We start from the raw sequence: 22,331 nt of genomic DNA on the forward strand, positions 1-22,331 counted from the left end.
CGGCCAACCGATACGGTCGCATTTCATTTCCAATGGTTTGCCATGTTCAGTCGATAAACTCAGTTAAGAAAACTTTGCCACACAAAGCACGATACAGTCTGCGCATCGTGTCAGTTGGTGCTACTGGGGCGTATTCTCGCTATGAAACAGTTTGATTGCTATTTGGTAACTTTCTGCTCAAACGGTTGGGAACCCAAAAAAAAAACAATCACGATGGTAACTCAGTTTTATGGATGGCTCTGTTGAAATGCCATTGAAATATTCAGCTTGTTGTTAACGGTTCAAGTTTTTAGACAATCCTTTTACGATTGTTTTTCACCGTACCAACCGGCGATTGTTGGTGAACATTCGTACACCTACGTTTTTAAGGTATCAATTCTTATAAATTCATTCGAGTTATGTCAGATGTATAAACTGTAAACCCCTGTTACATGATGTTTTATCTTAGACTACTCTTATATTAAATCTTTTTTAAAACTATCATCACCGATGTTATAAACGGCTAATTCAAATTTGGAACAATAATCAAATGTCAATGCGAGCCGGCACTTTTGACAGCCCACTACTGACAGCATACTGTGTTGATAACGAATTGCGTTTTCATTGCGCTTTTTACTCACCGATTTTGCATTTACAAATTTCTTAACAGTGTTTCAAAAATTACCTCATTTTTCCAATCATTTCGGTGCCTTTTTCGCTACACAAAGCAAAGGAACGATCCATATTCCAGTAAGTACGTGCGCAACCACACTAGCACTTCCATATCGATACCGGTTGATAATTATTGTTCCATCTCCCTATCCGTAGCCATGACGGTGATTTCGCTTATCTCATCTTCCAAATGCTTTGGCGGATTGCAAAAGATATACTCGCACCAATCGAAGGAACTGGCGTGCGAAATGAAATTTGCCGTGTTTCTGCCCCCAACTGCTGATGACCGTCGGCTGCCGGTGCTTTACTGGCTTTCGGGGCTAACCTGCAACGAAACGAACTTCATTCAAAAAGCCGGTGCGCAACGTTACGCGACCGAGCACAATCTAATCATCGTCTGTCCGGACACTTCACCGCGCAACGTTAATATTCCGGGTGAGGATGATTCGTGGGATTTCGGTTCCGGTGCCGGGTTCTACATCGATGCAACGAAGGATCCCTGGAGCAAGCACTATCGGATGTTTAGCTACGTCACGCAGGAACTGATCGATGTAGTTAACAACAACTTCCCAACGGTGGTGAACAAAATGAGCATCGCTGGTCACAGCATGGGTGGACACGGTGCGTTGATTTGTGCGCTCAAAAACCCGGGCTTGTACAAATCGGTGTCGGCATTCGCAGCTATCAGCAATCCTACCAAGTGTCCGTGGGGTCAGAAAATTTTCAGTGGCTATCTTGGGGAGGAAAAAGAAGCAGAGTGGAAAAACTGGGACGCTACTGAGCTTGTGGCTAGCTACAATGGTCCACCGTTGGAGCTATACCTGGATCAGGGATCGGAAGATAGCTTTCTGAAGGATGGACAGCTTAACCCTCAAAATCTGGTCGATGCTTGCCGTGCAGCACAGGTGCCGTGTGTACTGAACATGCGCGATGGATATGATCACAGCTATTTCTACGTTGCCTCCTTTATCGGGGACCATATCGCTTATCATGCGCGACACCTGCAGTAGGAGATGCGCTTTAATGGCCTTTTTTTGTAAACACTCGTCTTCACGTGCGGCAAATCAATATGATTGATGAAGCAATAAATGTTTGAATTTTATTCCTCTTTCGGTACATCGCTTTCGTCCAACGGTGTTCTTAAGGGTCATTTCTTCGGCGGGCCTCTCATCTCGTGCCAGTAACCGATAAGGTGCTCACGCAGTGGCCACACGTTCTGGCTGCCGATATAACACCAAAACAGACCGAACAGTGCACCGCCCAGATGTGCCGCATGGTCAAAAATCTTCCAACCCAGCAAAACACCCGCTAAATCGATGCCCATAGTTACTTTAATTGCCTAAGGAAGAAGAATATCTTGTTCAAAGCTGGTTTTATAAAGAAGTAAAGTCCCATAGCGAAAACTTACGGCACCGGCTGAGAATGTGTACATCGGCAGGAACAATATACTAAGCTGCGTGTCTGGATACTGAGAGCATACGTACGCAAGAATTCCCATGATTGCACCGGAAGCACCGAGCGAAAGTCCCGGCTGTCTTGCCACCGTTTTGAAGACATGGCTAGCAAACGAAGCGATCACGCCGGCACTCAGATAAACGCCCAGGAACTGTTCCCGTCCCAGGGTGGCCACGGCTGCATGTGAAAAGCTGTGCAATACGTACATGTTCGCCATTATGTGGAACAATGAATAATGGCTAAAGGTAGACAAAAACATGGGCCAACAAACCGCTTCTGAAAGGTAGCAAACTATTGTTAGCAAATTGAGCAAACATGCCGTCACGGCATTACTTACTTGCTGCTGGATTCGAGGCAAAATACTTCACCATCGTTGGCGCAAGGCTCGGTATCCGCCACAGACCGTAAACGATCACGTTTAGCGCGCAAATCGGAGCAAATATCCGTTCTCCGGGGGACAGTTTGTTCCACCAACCGGTCAAATCTTTTCGCCACTGTTCCATCTCCTGACGGTTGTGCTTCATCCGGTCCTTGAACCAATTGACGCTTAGTTTGCTTCGCAGTGCTTTCATTGCACGCGATCGTATCGTTTCGTACTCCCAGATAGAAACTCCAATGAAACTTCCCGTTGAGAACTGGAAGGATGAAGAACATTGGTTAGAGTAACGACTAACAGGTACAGGAAGATTAATTACCGCAGCAGTAAAGAGCAATGATCGCCATATTTTCGATGGATCAATGTACCCCGATTCGATCGCAGTCCCTTGCACTTCCGTAGGTACAATCGTTTGCCGTGGGGTAAACGATTCCGCCCGAGTGTTTCGCGCATTTCTCGTGTATCGCAGTACCGTTAGCTGTCGATCGCTGCCAATATTGCTTAAAATTTTTCGTGGATGATGAAATACGGTACTATACCTGTAGTAATAGGAACACAACAGGGGTCGGTTAGTTCAAGAGCGGTTTTTGAATGTGGTTGCATTGATTGCCACTCACCGGTATACGGCTGGAATCTGCTGACAATTTAGCACAAATCGTAGGGCCATGTTGAATTTTTCGCTTAAAATTCTTTTCACTCACGCTAACGGCATAACATTTTCGCGTATTGCGATATTTGCATGTAAATTGAGGCGTTTCGTATTACACAAGTTTTCACTGTTTTTGGTGTGTGTTTTGATTTCATTGTTGACAGCGTAACAGCTGATTAAACCAGTTGTCAATCGCAGACGGGTATCGATGACAGCTAGGAAACATTCTTCACAGCAAGGATCCAAGGATTGCAATTTGAAGAACATTTCACTTCAATACAATCAGCACATGTTCTTCGTGTTTTTTGCACATACTAGGTTAAGTAAATTGCTAACTCCAGGTAAGCATTTTCTAAATTGTGTATCAATTTCGCTAGCAATAAAATTCTCTCAAGGGGTGCATTTCGCTCCAATCTCCTGTACATTTCTTTGTCGTTCCATATTTGACAGCTACATAGACCAGGTTAGACCATAGTTTTCAACAGATTGCCATGTTTGTCGAACTATTTGACAGCTATCTGAATTGAAAATTCAGCCAACATTGTGTATTCCTGAATTACTAAGAAGTTTTTCTGTCTAAGTAGCCATATCAAAGCACAAGCCAAGTATTATATACAAAAAGTACTAAATTTTTGGGCGAATTTCATCAAAAATAAATAGCTGCTCTGGTTGCCTTATGTCAAATTTTTCTTCTATTGTTCCTTCCCAACTCGCGTGACACAGCGCTCTGCCCATACCCGACCCGATCGACAGTTTCAACCTTTTGCAGCTGATCTTGCGAAGTTACTTCTCGTTTTTCGGATTCTGCAAGCAGAGTGCACGGTGCGAGAAAAAGTCGGAAATGTTTTGTTCCAGTGCCTTCTAGTGCGGGCCCATACGCTATCGCAACCTGTTTTCGATCGCTCTATCCTTCCAAAATCGAGCCTGTGAGGGTCGCTGTATATCTGTGCGTTTCTTCCTTCGCAAGCTACAACCATTTTCTGCGTACATCGACAAGCAACCCACCTCTCACGCATCACGGCCGAATGCAAATCGTGCACAGGAAATCTCGCAACTCCCAGTGGTGGTCCACGGCCGGCCGAAAGCTCTTCCGGAGACGCACCGTCTAAACGCGTACCGCTGTGTCACTATCAATTTTTCTGGCTACCAAATTGCAGGGTTGTTGTTTTTTGTTTCGCGTGTGCGTGAGTGCTTCCAAAATAATTGGCATTCGACCATCTCACACTGAAGCTGTTGGGGGTGGGCCCTGCAAGGATGGGAAGCAAAAGGGCCACAAGCCAACATGTAATTGTTCAGTGAGATGTGGCTGGATCCAGCTGATTCTATCAAGTACGGGGTGCAATACAAGTGCATACGTGCATCCTGTGTGAGCGTATACGTGTGATACCACTAGGGCAGTGATATGAAGAAGAAAAAATAGTTTTATTTCTCGCTTGTGGTTCTCCCGCATTGCCACATTACAACCAACCAGAAATAAGCAAAAGGAAAAAAGGTTGTTAAAGCATTTGGTGAAAAAGAAGTGCCTCTCTACTACGGGCTGGCATTGGGCTTTAGTTCACCCCCTTTTTGTGTTGCCTCCCGTGAATTCAGTGTCTTTCCACATTCGCTAGAGCTTTGATTCGGATCAAGTTTTTTGGTATCCCCAATCACCCACCCACCCATAACAGTGGCCATTGTGTGTCCTACTTCGATCAGTGAAGGTTAATAGTGAAACAAGTGTGCAGAGTGCTATAGAGTGTGTTTCGTGCGTTCATATTTGTGTCCCCCTGTGTGTGCGCGCGGGTGTGTGTATGTGGCCATAAGTAAGAGTGGTCTGGTGGTCTCTTCCTTTTGGGGCCCCGCAAGCATACGGGTGAAGGTGCAGGCCACGGTAGGAAATGTCTCAGACCAATTCGTTCCAACCGTGGAAACAAACGCTCCCGGTCGGTTTGCCGTCGAACCTTGGCACTTCGGCTATCTTCGGTGGCACCACAGCTGTCAGTGTAGCAGCAGCAGGCTATGGAAAAGTACCAGCACTACTACCACCACAGCAGCAACCCACCCCATCACCATCGTCGTCCTCATCGTCATCCACGTCGTCCCTGCACTCCGTTAGCTCGTCAACGCCGGTCTCATCGGGTGCACTAGGTACCGGCACCTGCACTCCAATGCACACGTCACAGCTGACGGTCGCTTCACCCGGGACCGGTACCGTGTCATCATCCACAACTGCCGGCAGTGGCACCGATTTTCTCACCCAAATGGCTGTTAACAAGCTGAAGCTGGGCAAGCTCAATGCCAGCTATGAACTGACCGGCACCACCACCGGTTCAGCATCCCACCCACCGGCAACGGGCGGTACCGAGATGGATCTGGACCTGAGCGTAGAACACGATCCGAGCGTTGCAGCGATGAAGGCGATGCTGGCTAGTTCCGGGTGTCACAATGCGACCGCCCTTGGCGATCGTGATCGCGAACAGCAGATACAGCAAATATTCGAAAAATCCATCAGGTACCTATGTCCCTCTTTTCATTATAGAACTTCTGCTCTGTGAGATTATCCTTAGGTGCGCTGTTAGAAGACCCAGTTTCATGGGCCTTCCTTGGATAATCCGTAGGTCTTCAAATTGAAACTTAGCAAGCCTGTCTGTTTTCGCTGGTTCAAACCTGCGTAAAGCAGTCGGACATGGCATGCGCACCGAACAGCTTGAACTGATCACACCAATGCACACTCGATGAAACTCTTGCGGGACGTGAAAAACAGCAAGATGGCGCAGAGAATAACACTCACCAACCCCCCAGAGAAACTCACCCATTATTCCCATCATTCAATTTTGGGGGGAAAGGTAGGGGAACAGATGCGGACAGTGGGGTATGGCGAGTCCCCATCATCCCCGAAGAAGAAAAACAAATCATCCCCGACACTGCTATTATCGTTATCTGGCCCCGCGTACCTTATCGTTTGATTTTGATTCCAGCTTGAGCCCACACTCTGTTTTGGCTTGCCATTTTTGCCTTCTTTTGCTTCGTCTTCTTCTTCCTTGTATGTGTGTGTTTCGCCCCATTCGGGACGGGGATTATTTGTTTTATTGTGAATGTGGTTCCATGTTGGCTCACCTTTCTCCTTCATGGCATTCTGCTACACTATCGTCTCCGAGGGGAATGCTCTATAGATGATGCGACGAGAACCATATTTTGAAACGCTGCGTCGCGTGTTTACATCCTCGTTTATGAGACTCTTACGAAATTTGTAGATGATCAATAAACGTTTCTCGCGCACAATATTGCGAATAACAGATCAAACGCAATGTACTAATTGCTGCCAATTCGCACCATTAGTGAACCCTTGAATGACTCTTTTATCTCACCCAAAAAGCGCCTTCTTTGATTGATGTTTCATCGCAAATTAGCAGGCTGCTTATTTTCATACCTTTCCGAAAACGATGAAGTCGCACGCAGGTCAAATTGATCTGATCTTCTTAAGTATGATCAGTATCCGTGGTCATAAATTCTAAGCAAAAAAAAGTTAAACTATATGGGCATGCTGCCAAACTGGTTATAGTCACCCCTATCCGGTTGATGCTCCCCCGGGTCATATCGCACCGCTAATTAACCGTTCCAAACGTCATCAATCATGTTTTGTTGTCTGATTTTAGCAAACACATTCAGCTGCTAGATTGATATCTTTATTTGCTTTGTATGTTTTGCAGTGACACCACGAAGAAACAGATTGTGGAAATATTGGAGAAAATATCGACCCTTCGGCCACCGGAACGATTGCTGCTGTACCTTCGCATGCCTGGCGGTTATCCGGAAACAGGTATGTTTGCGATAAAACCCTATTTATACCTCATAAACCCTCATCTCCCGTAATACATTTTCCCCCGCAATTGTTTTGTGTCGTAGATCCTTTGCGTCAGTCACAAAACCCGCTCGGGACGCGGCTAGAGATTAATCACACGATCAACTGGGTCCGGTCGCATCTAGAGCACGACCCGAATGTGTCAATTCCGAAGCAGGAAGTGTACGAAGATTATGTGTAAGTGTGCCATGTGCAGCAAGCGATCGTTACATACGCACGCAAACAATTACTAACTTAACTCACTAACGCCCCACCGAACAGATCATACTGCGCCCGGATCAACATAAAGCCCCTTTCCACGGCGGATTTCGGCAAGGTGATGAAGCAGGTTTTTCCCGGCATCCGGCCGAGACGGCTTGGCACGAGAGGACATTCCAGATACTGTTACGCTGCGATGCGCAAGGCCACAAAACTTCCCATCCCGAAGCTTCCTGATCTCACCTGCGCAGCCGGCTCAATAGATGTAAGATATGGCCTTTTCCTATTACAACCTTTCCATCTGCCGCAAGCTGTAAATGTTCTCCGTCGTTCACGTTACATACAGAAGCAGTCTAACGAGGGCCAAAGCTTTAGTGAGGAAGACTCCTGGAAGGTGGTAAAGGCTTGGGCCGAAGCGATGCTACCGTCATGCTTTGGCACGATCAGCGAGCTGGCCAGCTTCATCGCGAAGAACAACCTGAACACACCGTCCGGCATTGGCAGCCGGCAGCAGCTGCACAAGAAGATTCTTCAGCGCGAGATGAAGGAAAAGCGAAAGCTATCCGTAAGTATACTCACGAGATGTGACTATCAAGGGGAGATGCAGCATATTCCATATTAGAAGCAGGCAGCAGCAAGGAAAGCATGGGTTTCTGGGAAGCGAAGGTTGGTCTTATCGGGCAAAGCTCTCCCACTTCGTTTGCAAAGCGTGCGATGACAATCTTAAGCTTGGTGTGGGTTAGCCCTTACGAGCGCATCCAACTGTTGATTCGCATGAACATTGGCAGCATGAGGCAGTTTGTGACAGCGACGTGGCAAACGCGAAGCACGCGCACTGAAACGTGACTCCGTTTCAAGTGCGCACCATCCTCAGCTGTTACGGAAATCGAGCAAAAAAAGGCCGCAAAAGATAGAGTGAATCAGATGAGCCTGTAGGGGAAATAATCATTTAGACAGGGAAAAAAGGACATTTTAAGATTTTTTACTGAAAAAACTATCTCATACATTGAATGAGTAGCGTTTCCTTTTGCTATTTTGCTCAATCCAAAGTATTTACTAAAAAATATACCAACGATGGATTTTCCTACAGGGTTCTGCATTTCGTAAAAAACCATTAGTAAACTAAACTGTCAAAATTTTTTGAACAAAGATAGTTTAATATAATGCTTGTCTAATGCAAGCAACATAGCAAACGTTCAAGGTACGAAAAGTTATTTTTGATTCAAAATGTTTCACTATATTTTACCTACAAAACAACATCAAATCAATATAAAAATCATGCTTGTAAAATGTGTGAAGAATTTCCGATTAAGCTGTAAAGTCAACCTGATCACAGGTCCCCAGGGGTACTGATTTGCAAAACGATCTCCATTGAACGATTTAAATGATGTTTTACCTTATTCCATATATGTTATCGGAGTTACTCCTTCTTACTGTTTTTCCTTTTGTTGCGTTTCTTTTCTTTTTTTTTTGTTTTTCTCCCTAAACCCACTCAATATTCAAACTTCTTCAGGCCGTAGCGATGAAGAAACGCCGCAAGAAGCGCAGGAAGACACTGTCTACAAGCATTGGCGATGGACCAGAGTCCCGAAATACCAGCACCCCGGACAGCAGCAAATCAAAGCCGATGGGAGCGTTCGGTGCGGTCGAAACTCAACCAAGAACCGTAAGTACAAAACAAACACCGCCACAGCAACACACCACAACGATGGTCGCTTCCTGTAACGGAACTGCCCCGGGGGCGGCGACAAATCAGCTACTTCAGCACATGATTAAGCGTGAGCAGCAGGATTATCTCGATGAGGACAACAACAATACGACCACGGCCGTCATCGGGAGCGGCAAAATGATGCTACTGCAACGTCAGCAACAGCAGCAGCAGCAGCAGCAGCAACAACAACAGCAGCATCAAAGTACAAATCTCAACTGTGATACTAGTAATGGTGTCTTGGAGTCGTTGAACAAAGACCTGATGATGGCGGTAGCGTCCAGCGGGTTTCTTCCACCGTCAGCGACCGGTGTACCATCGGCAATCGCCCACGGCACTCACCCACCGCAACATGTGCAGCAGCAACAACAGTTGATCCAACAGCGTCTGCTAGAGGGCGGAATGCGCAGCCCGCAGGATCAACAATTTCTTCAGAATGTGTACTGCAAAAAGGTTCGCCAGGCGCAACAGCTGAAGGCCGTCCAACAACAGCAGCAAGCACAGCAGCAAATGCAGCTGCAGCAACATCCGCAGCCATCCGGCGGTCATCCACAGTCATCGCTGTTCTTTCCCAACCGGCCGACCAGTGTGCAGAAACGGCAGCTTGCGAACAGTGTCGCGTTTGCCGGTAGACAGAAGCGCCTAAAGCTGCTCCAGCAACGGCAGCAGCGTTCGCTCGAAGCGCAAAACAACAGTGCGCCCCGGTACGACGAACAGGGCAATCTAATACTCATCGAAACGCAAGACCCGACGACCCAGGATGAGTTTATCATACCGCGCGAACGGGTCATCAGTATTTGCAACATGGACAAGAACGCGCTCGACGGTTATCTGAACTGTGAGGAGGAAAACTCCCAGGACCAGGACCAAGAGCTGTTGAAGTACTTCCCAGAGGAGCATGGTGCCGGTGGGACAGCGCAACAGCAACTTAACGCTTCGGTCGATAACGATGGACCTTCTTCGGCCAGCTTCGGCACCGGTTTGTTCGATGACGATGAAAAGCTGTTCCAGATACGCATGATTCTCGAAAAGAACCAGAGCAACCAGAACAAACAGCAGCAGATGTTGCAGCAACAGCAACAGCAGCAGCAGCAACAAATGCAACAAGCGCTTGAGACGCATCTGGCGGCGTACGAATCTGCACCGGGTACGCTGAACCAAGGCCATCAGTCGGGTGGAAGTATGGGATTGCAGCCGGGATCGGCTGCTGCTTCCTTGGCCGCGCTGTCTCAGCGCCATAACACCACCCCTGGCGATCATTCATCGACAGCAACCTCCACGACCGTACTTGCACCGGCACAGCATCAACGGCAGCAGCACAAGCACTCCGCTGGAAGCAACAGCCATGAGGGTGAAATGAATGCTCAAAATTATGGAACGAATCAAATGAACGGTACGGTGGCACTCAGCGGCAGTCAGGCAGCGCAAACACTGCAAAGTCCAACGGCTCGGCGCAAGAACTTTAGCTTCGTACCAATCTCCGAGCAACCGCGTGTCGGTTCGGGCAGCAAACAGCTGGCGGGAAGCGGTAACATAAACCACACACCCACAGCCAGTCCGTTCGTAAGCCCACGTAGTACACCGATCCACCGGAAAGCTCACAAACCATCGAACGGACTGACGTTGAACTTGGCAGAGAACAAGTTTAACAATCAGCCCGGACACCACCAGCAACAGATGCCACTCACCGGCGGACCATACGGTCAACACAGTCAGTCGCAGCAACAGCATCCGCAACGATCTTACCTGAGCGGATATATAAAGAATGAACTTCCCGCATCGGCACCGCCGAGTCCTTCGATGATGCAACCGTACCGGTTTGGTGCGATGAGTGGTATAAACTGCGGCATCTCGTCCATGCCGACTACTTTCCAACCGATCTGCAATCCGCACGGTAGCTTTACATCGACCAACTCCGGTGCGGGAGGTGGCCATAATGGGCCGGTATCATCACTCGAGTCTCGATCCAGCAGTGTACCCTTGATTCCAAACTACGACCCATACTGCAACTCCAACTATACGTCCGTCTCACAAACGCCCGTCCCGTCGGAGTACGATGATTTTACCGATACCGGTAACATTCTGGACATGCTAAACGAACAATCGAGCCAACTGACGGCTGCGGTGAAGATCGAAGAATCGGAACTAACCATGCCCGATTTGCTCCCGGAGCAGCTGCAACAGCAACAGGAAGATGGTGGGTTTTTTACACGTTCCGCCAACTATAACATCGTTTCGCGTTCCGTTCCTTCAACGCCACTGCCGCATCTCGGTGGGTTTAGGGCGAACAGCTCAACCGCCAATGCCGGCGGCTGCATCGGTCCGATGGGTCCCGATGGTCTCGGTATGGTAGCGACCCGTTCCATGTTCGAGCTACCCAAATCGGTTCCCTCGACACCAATCGCACTGAACGAGAGCAGCTGCCAGGGTGAATCGATGTTCCAGTACAGCCCGGAAACGTCGCGCGATTTTCTCATCAATGGGAACTCCGTCGATCGCAGCAAATCATCTGCCGCTTCGTTCTATTCGCCGGTAACCGGTGGCGGTGGTTCCAGCGGTACACCAACCGGCGGTATTACCGGAGCGCTTGCAATGTCCACCAAAGGACCGGATTCGATTGCGGGTGGTAATGTTGCCGGTGAGCTTGCCGCATCCCATCCGACCGGTAGCGGTGGCGGTCCGTGCACGGTTCATTCCACATCCGCTGCGACGGCGGACCCGATCGCACCACCGTCGGCCGATCTGGCCAGTGTGCTTTCCGACGGCATCGAGGGCCTTTCGAACGAGCTGGACAGCATGGCGGAATCGATGATTAATTCCGACCTCTTGCGGAATCTGTAGAATCGTACAGCGGTGAAGCGATTTTCCTCTCCACCCAGGAAGCAACATTGTAGCTACAATGTGGTTAGGTCGGACGGTTTTATTTGTTTGGTAATTTATTCACCACGTGCCACCATCAACTGCTGGTCGAGATTGTTGTACCGCGTGTGTCTGTATATGCGTCGTACATAGTGGCCGATCGTTCATTACCCTTCGATCGTAGACCCGAGGGAGGATGGTGGATGGTGGAGGGGAACCGCGGAGGGCAGTTGCGGTGGATGTATATGGGTCTCGTCCCTTCCCTTTTTTTTCGCTAATGCCGCGCGCGGGTAGGAAGGGAGCTACCATTAATGCACTCAACCCATCAACCCACTCAATGAGTGCTATTTAGCTTGGGAGGTGGTGCATTTACTCGCAACTACGACGGTGCAGCATCATCGGAAGTGGTACGCCGGGGGTCGGGGGGTGGTTCGGCAACGCAGGCACCGTACATTCTCCCAACCGCACACACACACACATACACACACGTGCCCGGATGCACACATCACGCCGTCGCCGTTGTGACATTGGCCTTGAAATAGTGCACAGGCACACTTTCCACACTTGCGCACCGCATCATTGCGTGCTTGAGTGTATGTGGTTCTGCCGGCCGGCTCTGGTACAAGCTTTTCATGGCAAAAGGGGTGGAAATTCGGAACCCCGGGATCAATGCTAAAGGACAGGACAACTGTAATGCGGGGAGAACAAATTAGGTTTACCAGTTTACAATATTTCTCTCTGGTTAATGTGGGTTTCCCTTGCCATTTTCTTTGCACAGAAAGAGAAATTTGAAAGGTAGAACGGTACACGTCGAGTGGGTGTTTTGGACATTGCAAGATTTTTCAGCAAGGGCCCCAATTGGTGTGGGATGGCGTATCGAGCAGCGAACGTTGAATCAGTACGGAAAACAATTATTTTATGCCAAGAACCAATTTACGGTGCGCGCGTTTGTTAACTATTTTTAATCATTCTACAGCGACGATTGTGAGTTTGTTGTTCTATTAATTTCAAACTAGTTCCTTTGTAATGGATCAGGACTTTTTAAATTATATGTCGAAACATCTTTTGACGCTTGTAAAGCAAATTCGATGTAAAGTTCGATCAGCAAATAGCAGCCCGAAGGAATGCCAACAAGTTTACACAACGCCATTTACTGGTATTGCAATCATTTCCCTTTGTCCATTGCTACAAAACATTCCAAACCAATCGAGAGTCGTTCCCTACCGTCGCTTGCAAGTGTGCGCGGTCACTTTGCATGTAAATTAGCGGTGGAAAAATCAATAATTCTCACCACCATTCTCAATCTCTCTCATGCACACGATCCTCTCGATCCCGTCCCGGCCGGCGTTGATTTATGTCGGACAGTTGGATATGTCATGGGTCCTTTACCGATGCATGGGTCGTATACACGTGCCAGCTGTTAATCGGCCCGAAACGGTTTACAGTGTTGCGGCTTGTGTGAAAGGAAGCGGAGAAAAATACAGAACTCGAACGAAGCCCATTTTTGCGCAGTTTGATACGCGCGATCGTTTGTGATCATATGGGAAAGCTGAGCCTTATGTTCTGCCACGGTAATTTCCCACCTACGTATGACACTAGTGAGTCACCAGAAAGTGAAAAGACACACTTGATGAATTCCCGCACTCCAACCCAACAATAAATAATCGCTATTCAAGCCAGAACCATAAATGGGTTGCTATTTTGTTTGGCTGCAAGTTGGCAAAGGTCCACAGGACGGGTCGCTTATCGTTCAGCCATACATTGTGGCCGTTTGCAGCGTTGCATCGATACAAGAGGAAGCGTGCAAACTACTAAACTGATAAGAAACTATTGCCAATTCAATGAATTCCCGTGTATTGCGTGAACCTGGCTAGACTTCTGGTGCGGCACGATCACCCAATACGTATGTAACGTGGAAAACTTTCGCACTCAATGTGGCAAGTGGTGCGCGATGTTGTTGAAGTAGCGCTTATCTCCTTTTTTGTGTTGTGTAGTATGAACGCTCTTGCAGTAAGCGTAAGAAGCCCTTTTTCGATGGAATGTACACCAGACGCTTAGACAGATTAAAGGAAACTTGTTCGCTTGGTTAGCTCACGTGCGTCAACATTTGTGTGCGCCTGTGGCGATAGTGATGTGTACAGGTATTCCACCTTCCCGAAACGATCGAACAAAATGATCAATGAATTGGAGTTGATATGATATCATAGCGACTGTAAAGTGATAGCGTTACGCTTCCAACTCACCTGCACTAGTTTGTCATCTTTCAGAGCTTAGTTCATAGTGGACTAACGCAAACACTCTCCACATCACAATCCCACATTGGGTGCATTTCCACCGGGGTGGACGGAGTCCGATGTGCATCCACTGGCGAGTGAACGAAACTCGGCACGGCAGGATGATGCAACAGACAGGGGGAGAGAGAGAGAGAAAAGACCCTGCCCTTGAACGGTATCGCAAGTTCATCGACTTTGCCGGTCGCACACACTTATGCACCAACCATATTGCAGTTCCGGAGCGTGACAGGCGGGCGCGGGATCCCGCACCAGTTGTGTAACGAATCTCTAAACTGCGACCGAGCTAGAAGATGACGGGCGTCGCATGTATTGTGTATAGTGGGGGTGCTGAGAACACAAGCAAGGAGCCCTTTTAGCGACGAAGCATGACGAAGAGTTATCCCCGATATACGCAAACAAAACACTACCATCAACGATTCCGACGGCATATCTGCTGCATTTTGTATGTGTGTGAGGGAATATGCAACGTGCGCGCGTCACACAGGAGGTGTGTGCAATTCATCATCTAATGCACAGGTGTTAGACATCGTACGATGTGTTTAATTTATAACTATTACTATCGATTCCACGATCGCGTCATGGTGCGGTGTCCGCACGTCAATGGTTCGTTTGCTGGCACCCGCAAGATCGGAAACCAGAAGTACACCGCGTCTGGTGCAATCGGATGGAAAGGTGCATAATCCATCCCTAGACGAGCCCCGGGAAGCTCCACTATCGGAAGCGTTATGTAAATGCACCTGCCGGGGTTGGAGTATGTTTTGCCAGCGTGCACTTCCCGCCTGGTAACAGAACCAACGCGGAATAAGTTTGCATCCCGCTTGGACGTAATGCGGAACAGGGAACGGGTTCGGCACTATCTGTTTTTTTCCTACTTCTGCCCAACCCCCTACACTGTTACGTTATTAATTCATAATTTATAGTCAATCGCGTCAATTTCCTACGCGATGGCGTTTGTCTACTTGCCGCATGTTAATGTGAGTATTGGCCGACTTAAAGAAACATGATAAAACGGTCGGTTGCGAAGCTTCCGTTCTCTTTCCCAGTGCCAACCCCCAAAAACCCAGTGTGATAAAGATCGGGTAAACTATTGTAAAAACAACCACATTCTCCTGTTTGTCCTGTTCCATCGCAATCTCGGCGCACACACAGCACGATAAAGCGGCGGGCACGTGGAAATCTATCGGCGTAAAGCTGCGAGCGCTATATATTGTCAGGTCGGGAGGGTGCAAACGGGTGGCAAAGCTAGTGCCGAAGGAAAATCTGTCTGTAAAAATTCTAACATACACACCAAACAAAAAAAACACACACGCACGAAACGAGCTTTTGGCGATATAGATAGGAGCGATAGAAGCAAGGAACCAGTTGCACAAATATGAATCAAAAGTAAAACAAAAAAAAAACAACCAACAAACAAAAACAAAACAAAACGAAAGGTTTACACATCTCGGACCAAAATTATTTACAATGAATAGGCAAAATTTAACGAAAGTGTGAGGGTGGTGAAAAACGGTGAAACCAATTATTAAAAAATCAAGTGCTAAAAACCAATTATGAAACAAAAGAATTAGGAAGAAATCTTTAGGACGACAAGAAAATTTGAACGTTGTTGTACGATTTAGGGCGTAAAACAAATCCCCTTTCGAGCGTGGTGCTTCTGAGTAATGTTTATTTTTCGTTGTTAACACACTCACACACACACACACACACACACAAGAACTGGTGCAAAAGTTGCACATTAGTACATAGCGAAATGACACTGGAAATCGTAAACAGTATACCAACTAATCATGATGATTCGAAATCCCACCAGAGAGCGCAGGCTGCGGTACACTACGGAATGTCCGGGTGCGGAACCGGGTTGGAGAAAAAAACAAAAAAAAAACAAAAGGATTTAAAATCCCACACACGCCTGTTGTGTCGATTTACTAGGTACAATCGCACGTGTCCGCCCGGCACGATATATTACTCTACAAATCGATGTGTGTATGTGTGTATAAGTAGCTACCCTTAACGTTTGTAGTATGCCATTCACCGGCGAGAGAAAGTCACCCGAAGGGTGCCTAAGAGGGGGCGAAACAAAATGGGCCAAACCGAAACGGTCGCACCGTCATTGTGCAACGAAACTGGTTTCCGTTCTCCAGCCAGCCAGTGGAAGGTGGTCGACCACAACAGGATGATCCTTCCCCCTTTAATGCTTTAGTTTTATATTGTACCGGGGTGGGGTGATGCGCGAGCTGTACGGGCAAAAATCTTGCCCATTACCTACTACTCCTCCGCCAACGCGCTGTGCTGCACGTGCATATTAGGATACGCAAGGAAAGGAAAAGGGAAAAAAAGAAAAACACAGAAAGTGCAAATTAATTGTTAAGTGTTGAGTTGTTGCAGAAAATTAATCCACGTTACATTTATGTTTGTTTGTTTTGTTTGTTTGCGTAAGGGCCGAAGCAAGGCTACAGAATGTTTGTATAAGGGAACTGTCTCTCCCTCTCTCTCTCGTACACCCACAAGTGAACAAGTGAATCACAAACTGTTTTTTTTTGTCGAGAGAAGAAGAGAAGAGAGCAAACAACGCTTGTCCGAGGGACGATCGATTATTACCAGCCAACTGTAGGCATTAGGAATTCATGAATTAAAAAATAATCTACTACAAGTAACGTACCAATCCTTGCAAAGGAATAGTGTTTTTTTTATGATTATTATTATTGATTAGTTATAACATGTTTGTTAGTTTTGTTACTTTTAAAACGCCGTACAGAGGCGATTTTTTTAACAGAGTAAATCCAATGTTAATCAACGTACGACGCCTCCATTTGTTGGATTTTAAAGAAACGTCCCGCAGTTGTACTGGGGGCGTGTGTGGTTTTAGGGTCCGCGTTTTCGTTTTGTTTTGTCATGACGACAAACAACAACAAAAATACAACAATATCAAAGAATCGAACAATTATTAAAGACACATAGAACGGAGAAGGGGACCGTGCGCTGCGCGTGTAGACGCACAGCGTTACACGTTATGTTTAACCATTCAACTTTGGAATCGGAAACAGCCGGTGCTGCGCGTGGTGTAGCATATTTGCATGGTAGTAGCGTAATAGTCCCGGATCGATTTGTAAATCGTTAGACAAAAGTAACGTTCAGCTGTAGTTGAGTAATGATGATCAAATTATGGTGAAAAACGAAGAAAAAAAAACACACACACACTTATATTCATATGATGGATGTGCCTAAAACAATATACGAACAAGCTACACAGACACACATATAGTGGAAACAGTTGTAATTGTGGTGTGTTTTCCTTTTTTTTATTGTGCGTGACTCGTCCGAAATCTCCACACACCGTTTAGACAAAATATTGAACCAGCATCACAAGCAGTGGCGGATTGGGCGACCGTCTTGTGGGTCCTTATCCGACGATGCATTCCAACCATATTCATTAGCGGTGCCCCAAGTCTCTCCCTGGGTCCACGATATCTTTAATTTCCTCGAGATCCCTCCTCTACTCCACCACTCTTTCAATGCCTGCAAGAGGATTGATTCTCCGCTGATCAACAAGGAAGATATTCGTACTACATCCCGGAGAGCTCATTAATAATACAGTTAATGAAGGCCATCCAAGGCCTTCTGAGGTCTAAATTTTGGAACTATACAAAAATGACAATGACAAAGATAAATTTGGTTAATGAACTCTCTTTAGTTAATGTTGGCAATTTCGAAAGTTCTAGCCGAGAATCGAAATCCTCCGGTTGCGGATGGTGACTCCCCGCTATAATTGGTCTCCTGAGAAAACATCTTCCAATCTAAATAACTATCACATCGTTGGAAAATTGTAAAAAATATAAATTATTCGCGGTCCCAGTACTTAAATCAATCTTCGAACTACGAACTCTGTGATGAAAATATCTTTACCGTGTTCGAAAGAAAGTAGTTCAGCAGGGGTCACTACACTAATGAGCTCTTGAATGTCGTATACTTGTTACCCAACCAGTAATTCCGTCATAGAACATTCGTACGATCGACTCTGAGAACTCCTCTCTGAGCAATAGACAAAGACCGCATCTGAAGATTTAAAGCCCAATCTGTAAGTATTCCATTGAAAAGAATGATTATTTTTGCTAAATATATTCAAACCTCGTACTCGTCTTTGGACCTCGGTAACACAGTTCTGTCACAAGCGATACACCTTTTCCCACATCCTTTTCTATGCAAAGTCCTCGGCGAACAGGTACGTAGGCTTTGGTATATCATTAAATAACTAATTTCGTTCCAGTTTCGAATAGATACAAGCTATCACACATATGCATCTCGAAAGTCATGTTCAGCAAGGGCTATTAGAAACAATCGATCAATATCCCATCAACTTGCCGAAAAATCCGACAGGATTCAGACGGAACTCTGAAGATCATATTAGACGAAAGATGCCCAGCTGATAGAGGTAATTCTTCCTGGTCCCTAAAATTGTAAGATAACCGGCAAGTCTCGTCTATTTCATTGCTATGTTTCCGATATAAAAGACCTTCTCTAATTGCCTTTACCTATACGCAGACTTATTGTTGAATTGTGTAATAACGAGTTTACTACATGACCGATCACTTGCGCTTGAGTAAATTCCAAACACTTGTATTCATCTCGTACAACAGTGCGCATTAAATCATCATCTATAACTTTATTTAACTTCTATATCACTTACTTCAGTAGCTTATGGAATAAGTTAATCATTTCACGGGCCATCGTTAACCCGTTGGCCTTTCTGGTTCAATAAATAATAGGACACTACAATAACCCACCTACGAAACGTCTTCCGCTAGCTTTAACTGTTTCGCTATCCTTGAGATTTCATTATCCAGCGACTTGTCCTTCAGCTCGCACACGTAACTAAACTGGGCCGAGCAGTCCTCACCGCGATACCCGTACGTGTACAGCGCGGAATTGTAACTCAACCGAAGACAACGTCCATTGCCTGTTATCTCCAATGTCGGTTGGTTGTTTGCGGCATTGTTAACAATCTTCGTATTTCCGGACGCATCTGTACCGTTGGCTAGGGTAGTCGCCTTCGGTGGTGGCGTTCCTTTGCCCGGTTTCGATGAGGCTGTGATCGTGCTAAGGTTCGTGTTAGGATTGACCGGTTTGGCCGAGTTTGCCCAAATCCACAGCAAACCCGGGTTGAGACCACCGAGCCAAAAGTCTTTGCCACGGTTGACCGGGTTGTTTAGGATGTACGCAACCACGTCCTGAAATTCGGCCACCGTTTCAAACTCTGCCAGATGTGCACCGTACGATTTGCACATCGTGCTGGCGGACTTCCAGTTTAGACCCCGCTCGATGTCGAAGTGATAGCATCGATCGTGCACTTGCGTGAAGTTCTGCGGACATGGTTCTGTGGAAGAGAGAAGACAGGCACCCAGGGTTTAGCAACTGAAACCAACGCACCAGTACAGTACACTCTGTTACCCTGCTTCTGGCTGTTGCCAGCCATCAGGAAGTAAATGATCTGTTCTGCCCGCCGTAACCGATTCTCCATGTAGTCCACCCGGTAAACCAGCTTCTCGATCGCACCCAACAGGTACAGATCCGTCTCGGACACTTCGCGCGGCGAGGCGAGCAGTTCGGTCGGACTGGCGCCACCGAACGTTTGGCGCATCGGGGTAAATGTTGCACCATGATTCGATGCACCGTTCAGATGATTGTCACCGTACAGCCCACCAGCACCGGTACTGGCAATTACTTTCCCTATCGGTGGTGCTGGCACCCGATGCGTGTGATGCTGTGGGTCGTGTTCGAGCGCCTCACCGATGCGTTTGTTGATGTAGAAACTGGAGGTTGGAATGTACTTTGGTGCCGGTGCCGCCACGACGGTTGCTTGCATTACCCGACTTTCCCTCGGTGCGCTCGGGGAGCTCTGGTTCAATCTGCCGGATAAATGGGAGGGAGGGGGAGGAAAAAGACACACAAAAGTATGATCAACCGTACGCACGCTTCCACATAGCTTGCTACACCGATCAATGATCGGGTTGCAATCGACGATCGTCGTGGGCATTGCTTTCTACTGATGTGGAGATTACTTCGCTTTGCCATGTTTACGATTGCCGATGAGGGTGATATCTCCTTGTCAACTGTAAACTATAATTAGTAACGTTTTGCCTAATATGCCTAGCTCAAGGATTTACACAATTAAAAAACCATTAATTTCCTACAAACATTCAACTACACTAAAGTTTCTACACGATATTTCCAATATTTATGATATCTTTTACCTAGTTTGTTTGTTAGATATGTTTGGTTATAAAACAGTTGCTTCTTTTCATTTAAATTGTTTCTATTGAACACAAAAGCAAACATAAATTTTATTCAATTGCAAACTGAGCTACGTTTTGAATTATCCTTTATTATTACAACCGGAGAAGGCCCGTCAATCAATAACGCGAGAGTAACGCTGCAACTGCACCACATTCGATACGCGGATGTTTATCAAACGAAGCGTTAATTATTCGTTTATTAGACTTTTAAATAACCAGCTAAAAACACGACATTGAAACCAATTCACACAGTCCATTGCACCCTCCGGGGCGTGAACGCACTTCACACTGCCCGATCCGTGTGTTATATTTGGCTGAGCTTAATTTTGTTCCGGATGGAGTTCCGATTTTTCCGCTGCACAAGTGCGCACAATCACTTCCGGTTCATTTGCGATGGTGCGCAGAGTGAAATGAGCGCACGTTCGGCGTGCGTTGGCTGTGTAATTGCTCACCCGACGGTATACTCCTCCAGCAGGCACGACCACAACCCATCGGTCTCCGCACCATCCGTCCAGTGGTGTGCGCCAAGCCGGACGAACGATTTTTTGCCACCGCTCTCCACCACGTAGATTCCGGCGATGCCACCAACTGTCACACCTGCCACCACCAGAAGAATAACGCCGTAGTACCTCATCTCGAACTGATTCGCACTCACGCACTATACCCAAGTGGCAGCTTCCTGCACCCGGAAGGTGGTTTTTGTTCTTTCGTTCGCCGATGGAACACACCGATCATACGCATTCGCACCAACACCACACGTACCACGTTGCGTCACGTATTTTTTTCCGTTTGCTTTAAATCAGTTTCACTTTCAACCACTTCATCACCGGGAGCGAACCGGCTCAGACATGGAGGCGGCGCGTAAATGGCATTATCTAACACGTAGATTGCGGAATGTACGCCGGCATACTGTGCCTTTCGGACACCAACCGGAACAGAGGTCGTGCGGCGTGCGAGAATTGATCGCAACACGATCAAGACAAGCGATTCTACCACGTTACTGATCGACTAGTGCACACCTTGCTACCACTGTGGCGGTGCAGTATGACTGCGAAACGGGTCTGGTTAACGGTTGGCCACTACGCGATCGCGATTATACAATTGCGTTAGAGGGTGTAGGAAGAAACACCTTATCCCGAACTATATCGATGTCGAGATCGCGATCCGCACGCTTCTGCGGTCGTTTACACAATGTCAGCCACGGTCGAATCATGCCGTACCATGCCAAAGAGCAATCCGCAACCGCCAGCAAGTCAGCACCCCGGGGGTTCGGGACGGGCATCTTCACCATCCGGAAAGGGAAGGGAACCTCGAGTGGTAACCGCGCGTGTGTGTTTGGTTTTTTTTTTCACCATCCAAAGCTTTTTGGATGCAATGACGGTACACAGGTGTGGGGGGGACTTTCTACATCCGTTTCGCATTCGCTGAAGTGTGAGGCAATAAGGAGCGACAGCCTTGCTGCAGAAGAAGGGAACCCCACGGACCCCGGGTGGGAAGAGATCGAAACCGATCGTTCAACATCGTGTCAACAGCACAGGATGGCGGGGATAGTGGATTTTTCATACCCGACCGACCACAAGTGCCCTGCAGACCGGTGGGGCGTTTAATTTTTCACGCTCTTCGGGACGATTGTGTGCTGGGGAACACCCGGGAGACGGCTGCACAGTGGGGCGGGTTTCTGTTCGAAGATGGACAAAAGACGATTTTGTTTATCGTTATTTAAATCATTTCTTAGATTTGTCGGGAGGCATTGAGACATCTGTAACACATCCTCGCTTTTATGTGTCGGAATTCGGTACATTATACAGAAGATTTTGTATCGACGTTAGTGTGTCTTCGCAAGATGTTACTTATCCAGAAGTCAAACTCTGGCCGTCAGTGCTTGAACTTCATGGCGTGGACATGATCGTCAGAGATACTCAGTTATTAAATTTTCAAACGAAGACTCTTAACCAACTAGACGCATTTAAGACTCTCTAACGACCCTTTACCAATCAGAGGAGCTTTAGA

The 22,331-nt window shown here is 47.1% G+C and overlaps 4 protein-coding genes across 5 annotated transcripts; 2 read left to right on the plus strand and 2 right to left on the minus strand.

Moving 5' to 3' along the window:
* Nucleotides 1-613: 613 nt before the first annotated feature.
* Nucleotides 614-1,761, plus strand: LOC128304865 (S-formylglutathione hydrolase). Of its 2 annotated transcripts, none has more exons than XM_053042116.1 (2): nucleotides 614-729; nucleotides 808-1,761. In XM_053042116.1, exon 2 carries the CDS (start codon nucleotides 810-812, stop codon nucleotides 1,659-1,661), a length of 852 nt encoding a protein of 283 aa, XP_052898076.1. In that variant the 5' UTR covers nucleotides 614-729; nucleotides 808-809; the 3' UTR covers nucleotides 1,662-1,761. The 2 variants fall into 2 exon arrangements, with proteins under 2 accessions (XP_052898076.1, XP_052898068.1); XM_053042108.1 differs by having other exon boundaries at nucleotides 624-733.
* On the minus strand, nucleotides 1,705-3,274 carry LOC128304856 (presenilins-associated rhomboid-like protein, mitochondrial). The gene is made up of 5 exons (XM_053042099.1): nucleotides 3,100-3,274; nucleotides 2,802-3,021; nucleotides 2,444-2,741; nucleotides 2,060-2,382; nucleotides 1,705-1,990 (listed from the first exon to the last, which is right to left on the minus strand). The coding sequence occupies exons 1-5, from the start codon at nucleotides 3,147-3,149 to the stop codon at nucleotides 1,799-1,801; spliced, it is 1,083 nt and encodes a 360-aa protein (XP_052898059.1). The 5' UTR covers nucleotides 3,150-3,274; the 3' UTR covers nucleotides 1,705-1,798.
* A 1,512-nt stretch (nucleotides 3,275-4,786) lies between these two features.
* LOC128301874 (uncharacterized) lies at nucleotides 4,787-12,414 on the plus strand. Its single transcript, XM_053038539.1, has 6 exons — nucleotides 4,787-5,622; nucleotides 6,821-6,930; nucleotides 7,017-7,149; nucleotides 7,234-7,435; nucleotides 7,517-7,735; nucleotides 8,684-12,414. Exons 1-6 carry the CDS (start codon nucleotides 5,009-5,011, stop codon nucleotides 11,717-11,719), a joined length of 4,314 nt encoding a protein of 1,437 aa, XP_052894499.1. The 5' UTR covers nucleotides 4,787-5,008; the 3' UTR covers nucleotides 11,720-12,414.
* Nucleotides 12,415-18,812: 6,398 nt separating this feature from the next.
* On the minus strand, nucleotides 18,813-21,058 carry LOC128298213 (uncharacterized). The gene is made up of 3 exons (XM_053033958.1): nucleotides 20,774-21,058; nucleotides 19,477-19,934; nucleotides 18,813-19,402 (listed from the first exon to the last, which is right to left on the minus strand). The coding sequence occupies exons 1-3, from the start codon at nucleotides 20,953-20,955 to the stop codon at nucleotides 18,813-18,815; spliced, it is 1,230 nt and encodes a 409-aa protein (XP_052889918.1). The 5' UTR covers nucleotides 20,956-21,058.
* Between the last annotated feature and the right edge of the window lie 1,273 nt (nucleotides 21,059-22,331).

Source organism: Anopheles moucheti, chromosome 2 (genome assembly GCF_943734755.1).
Source record: "Anopheles moucheti chromosome 2, idAnoMoucSN_F20_07, whole genome shotgun sequence".
Classification (NCBI taxonomy): domain Eukaryota; kingdom Metazoa; phylum Arthropoda; class Insecta; order Diptera; family Culicidae; genus Anopheles; species Anopheles moucheti.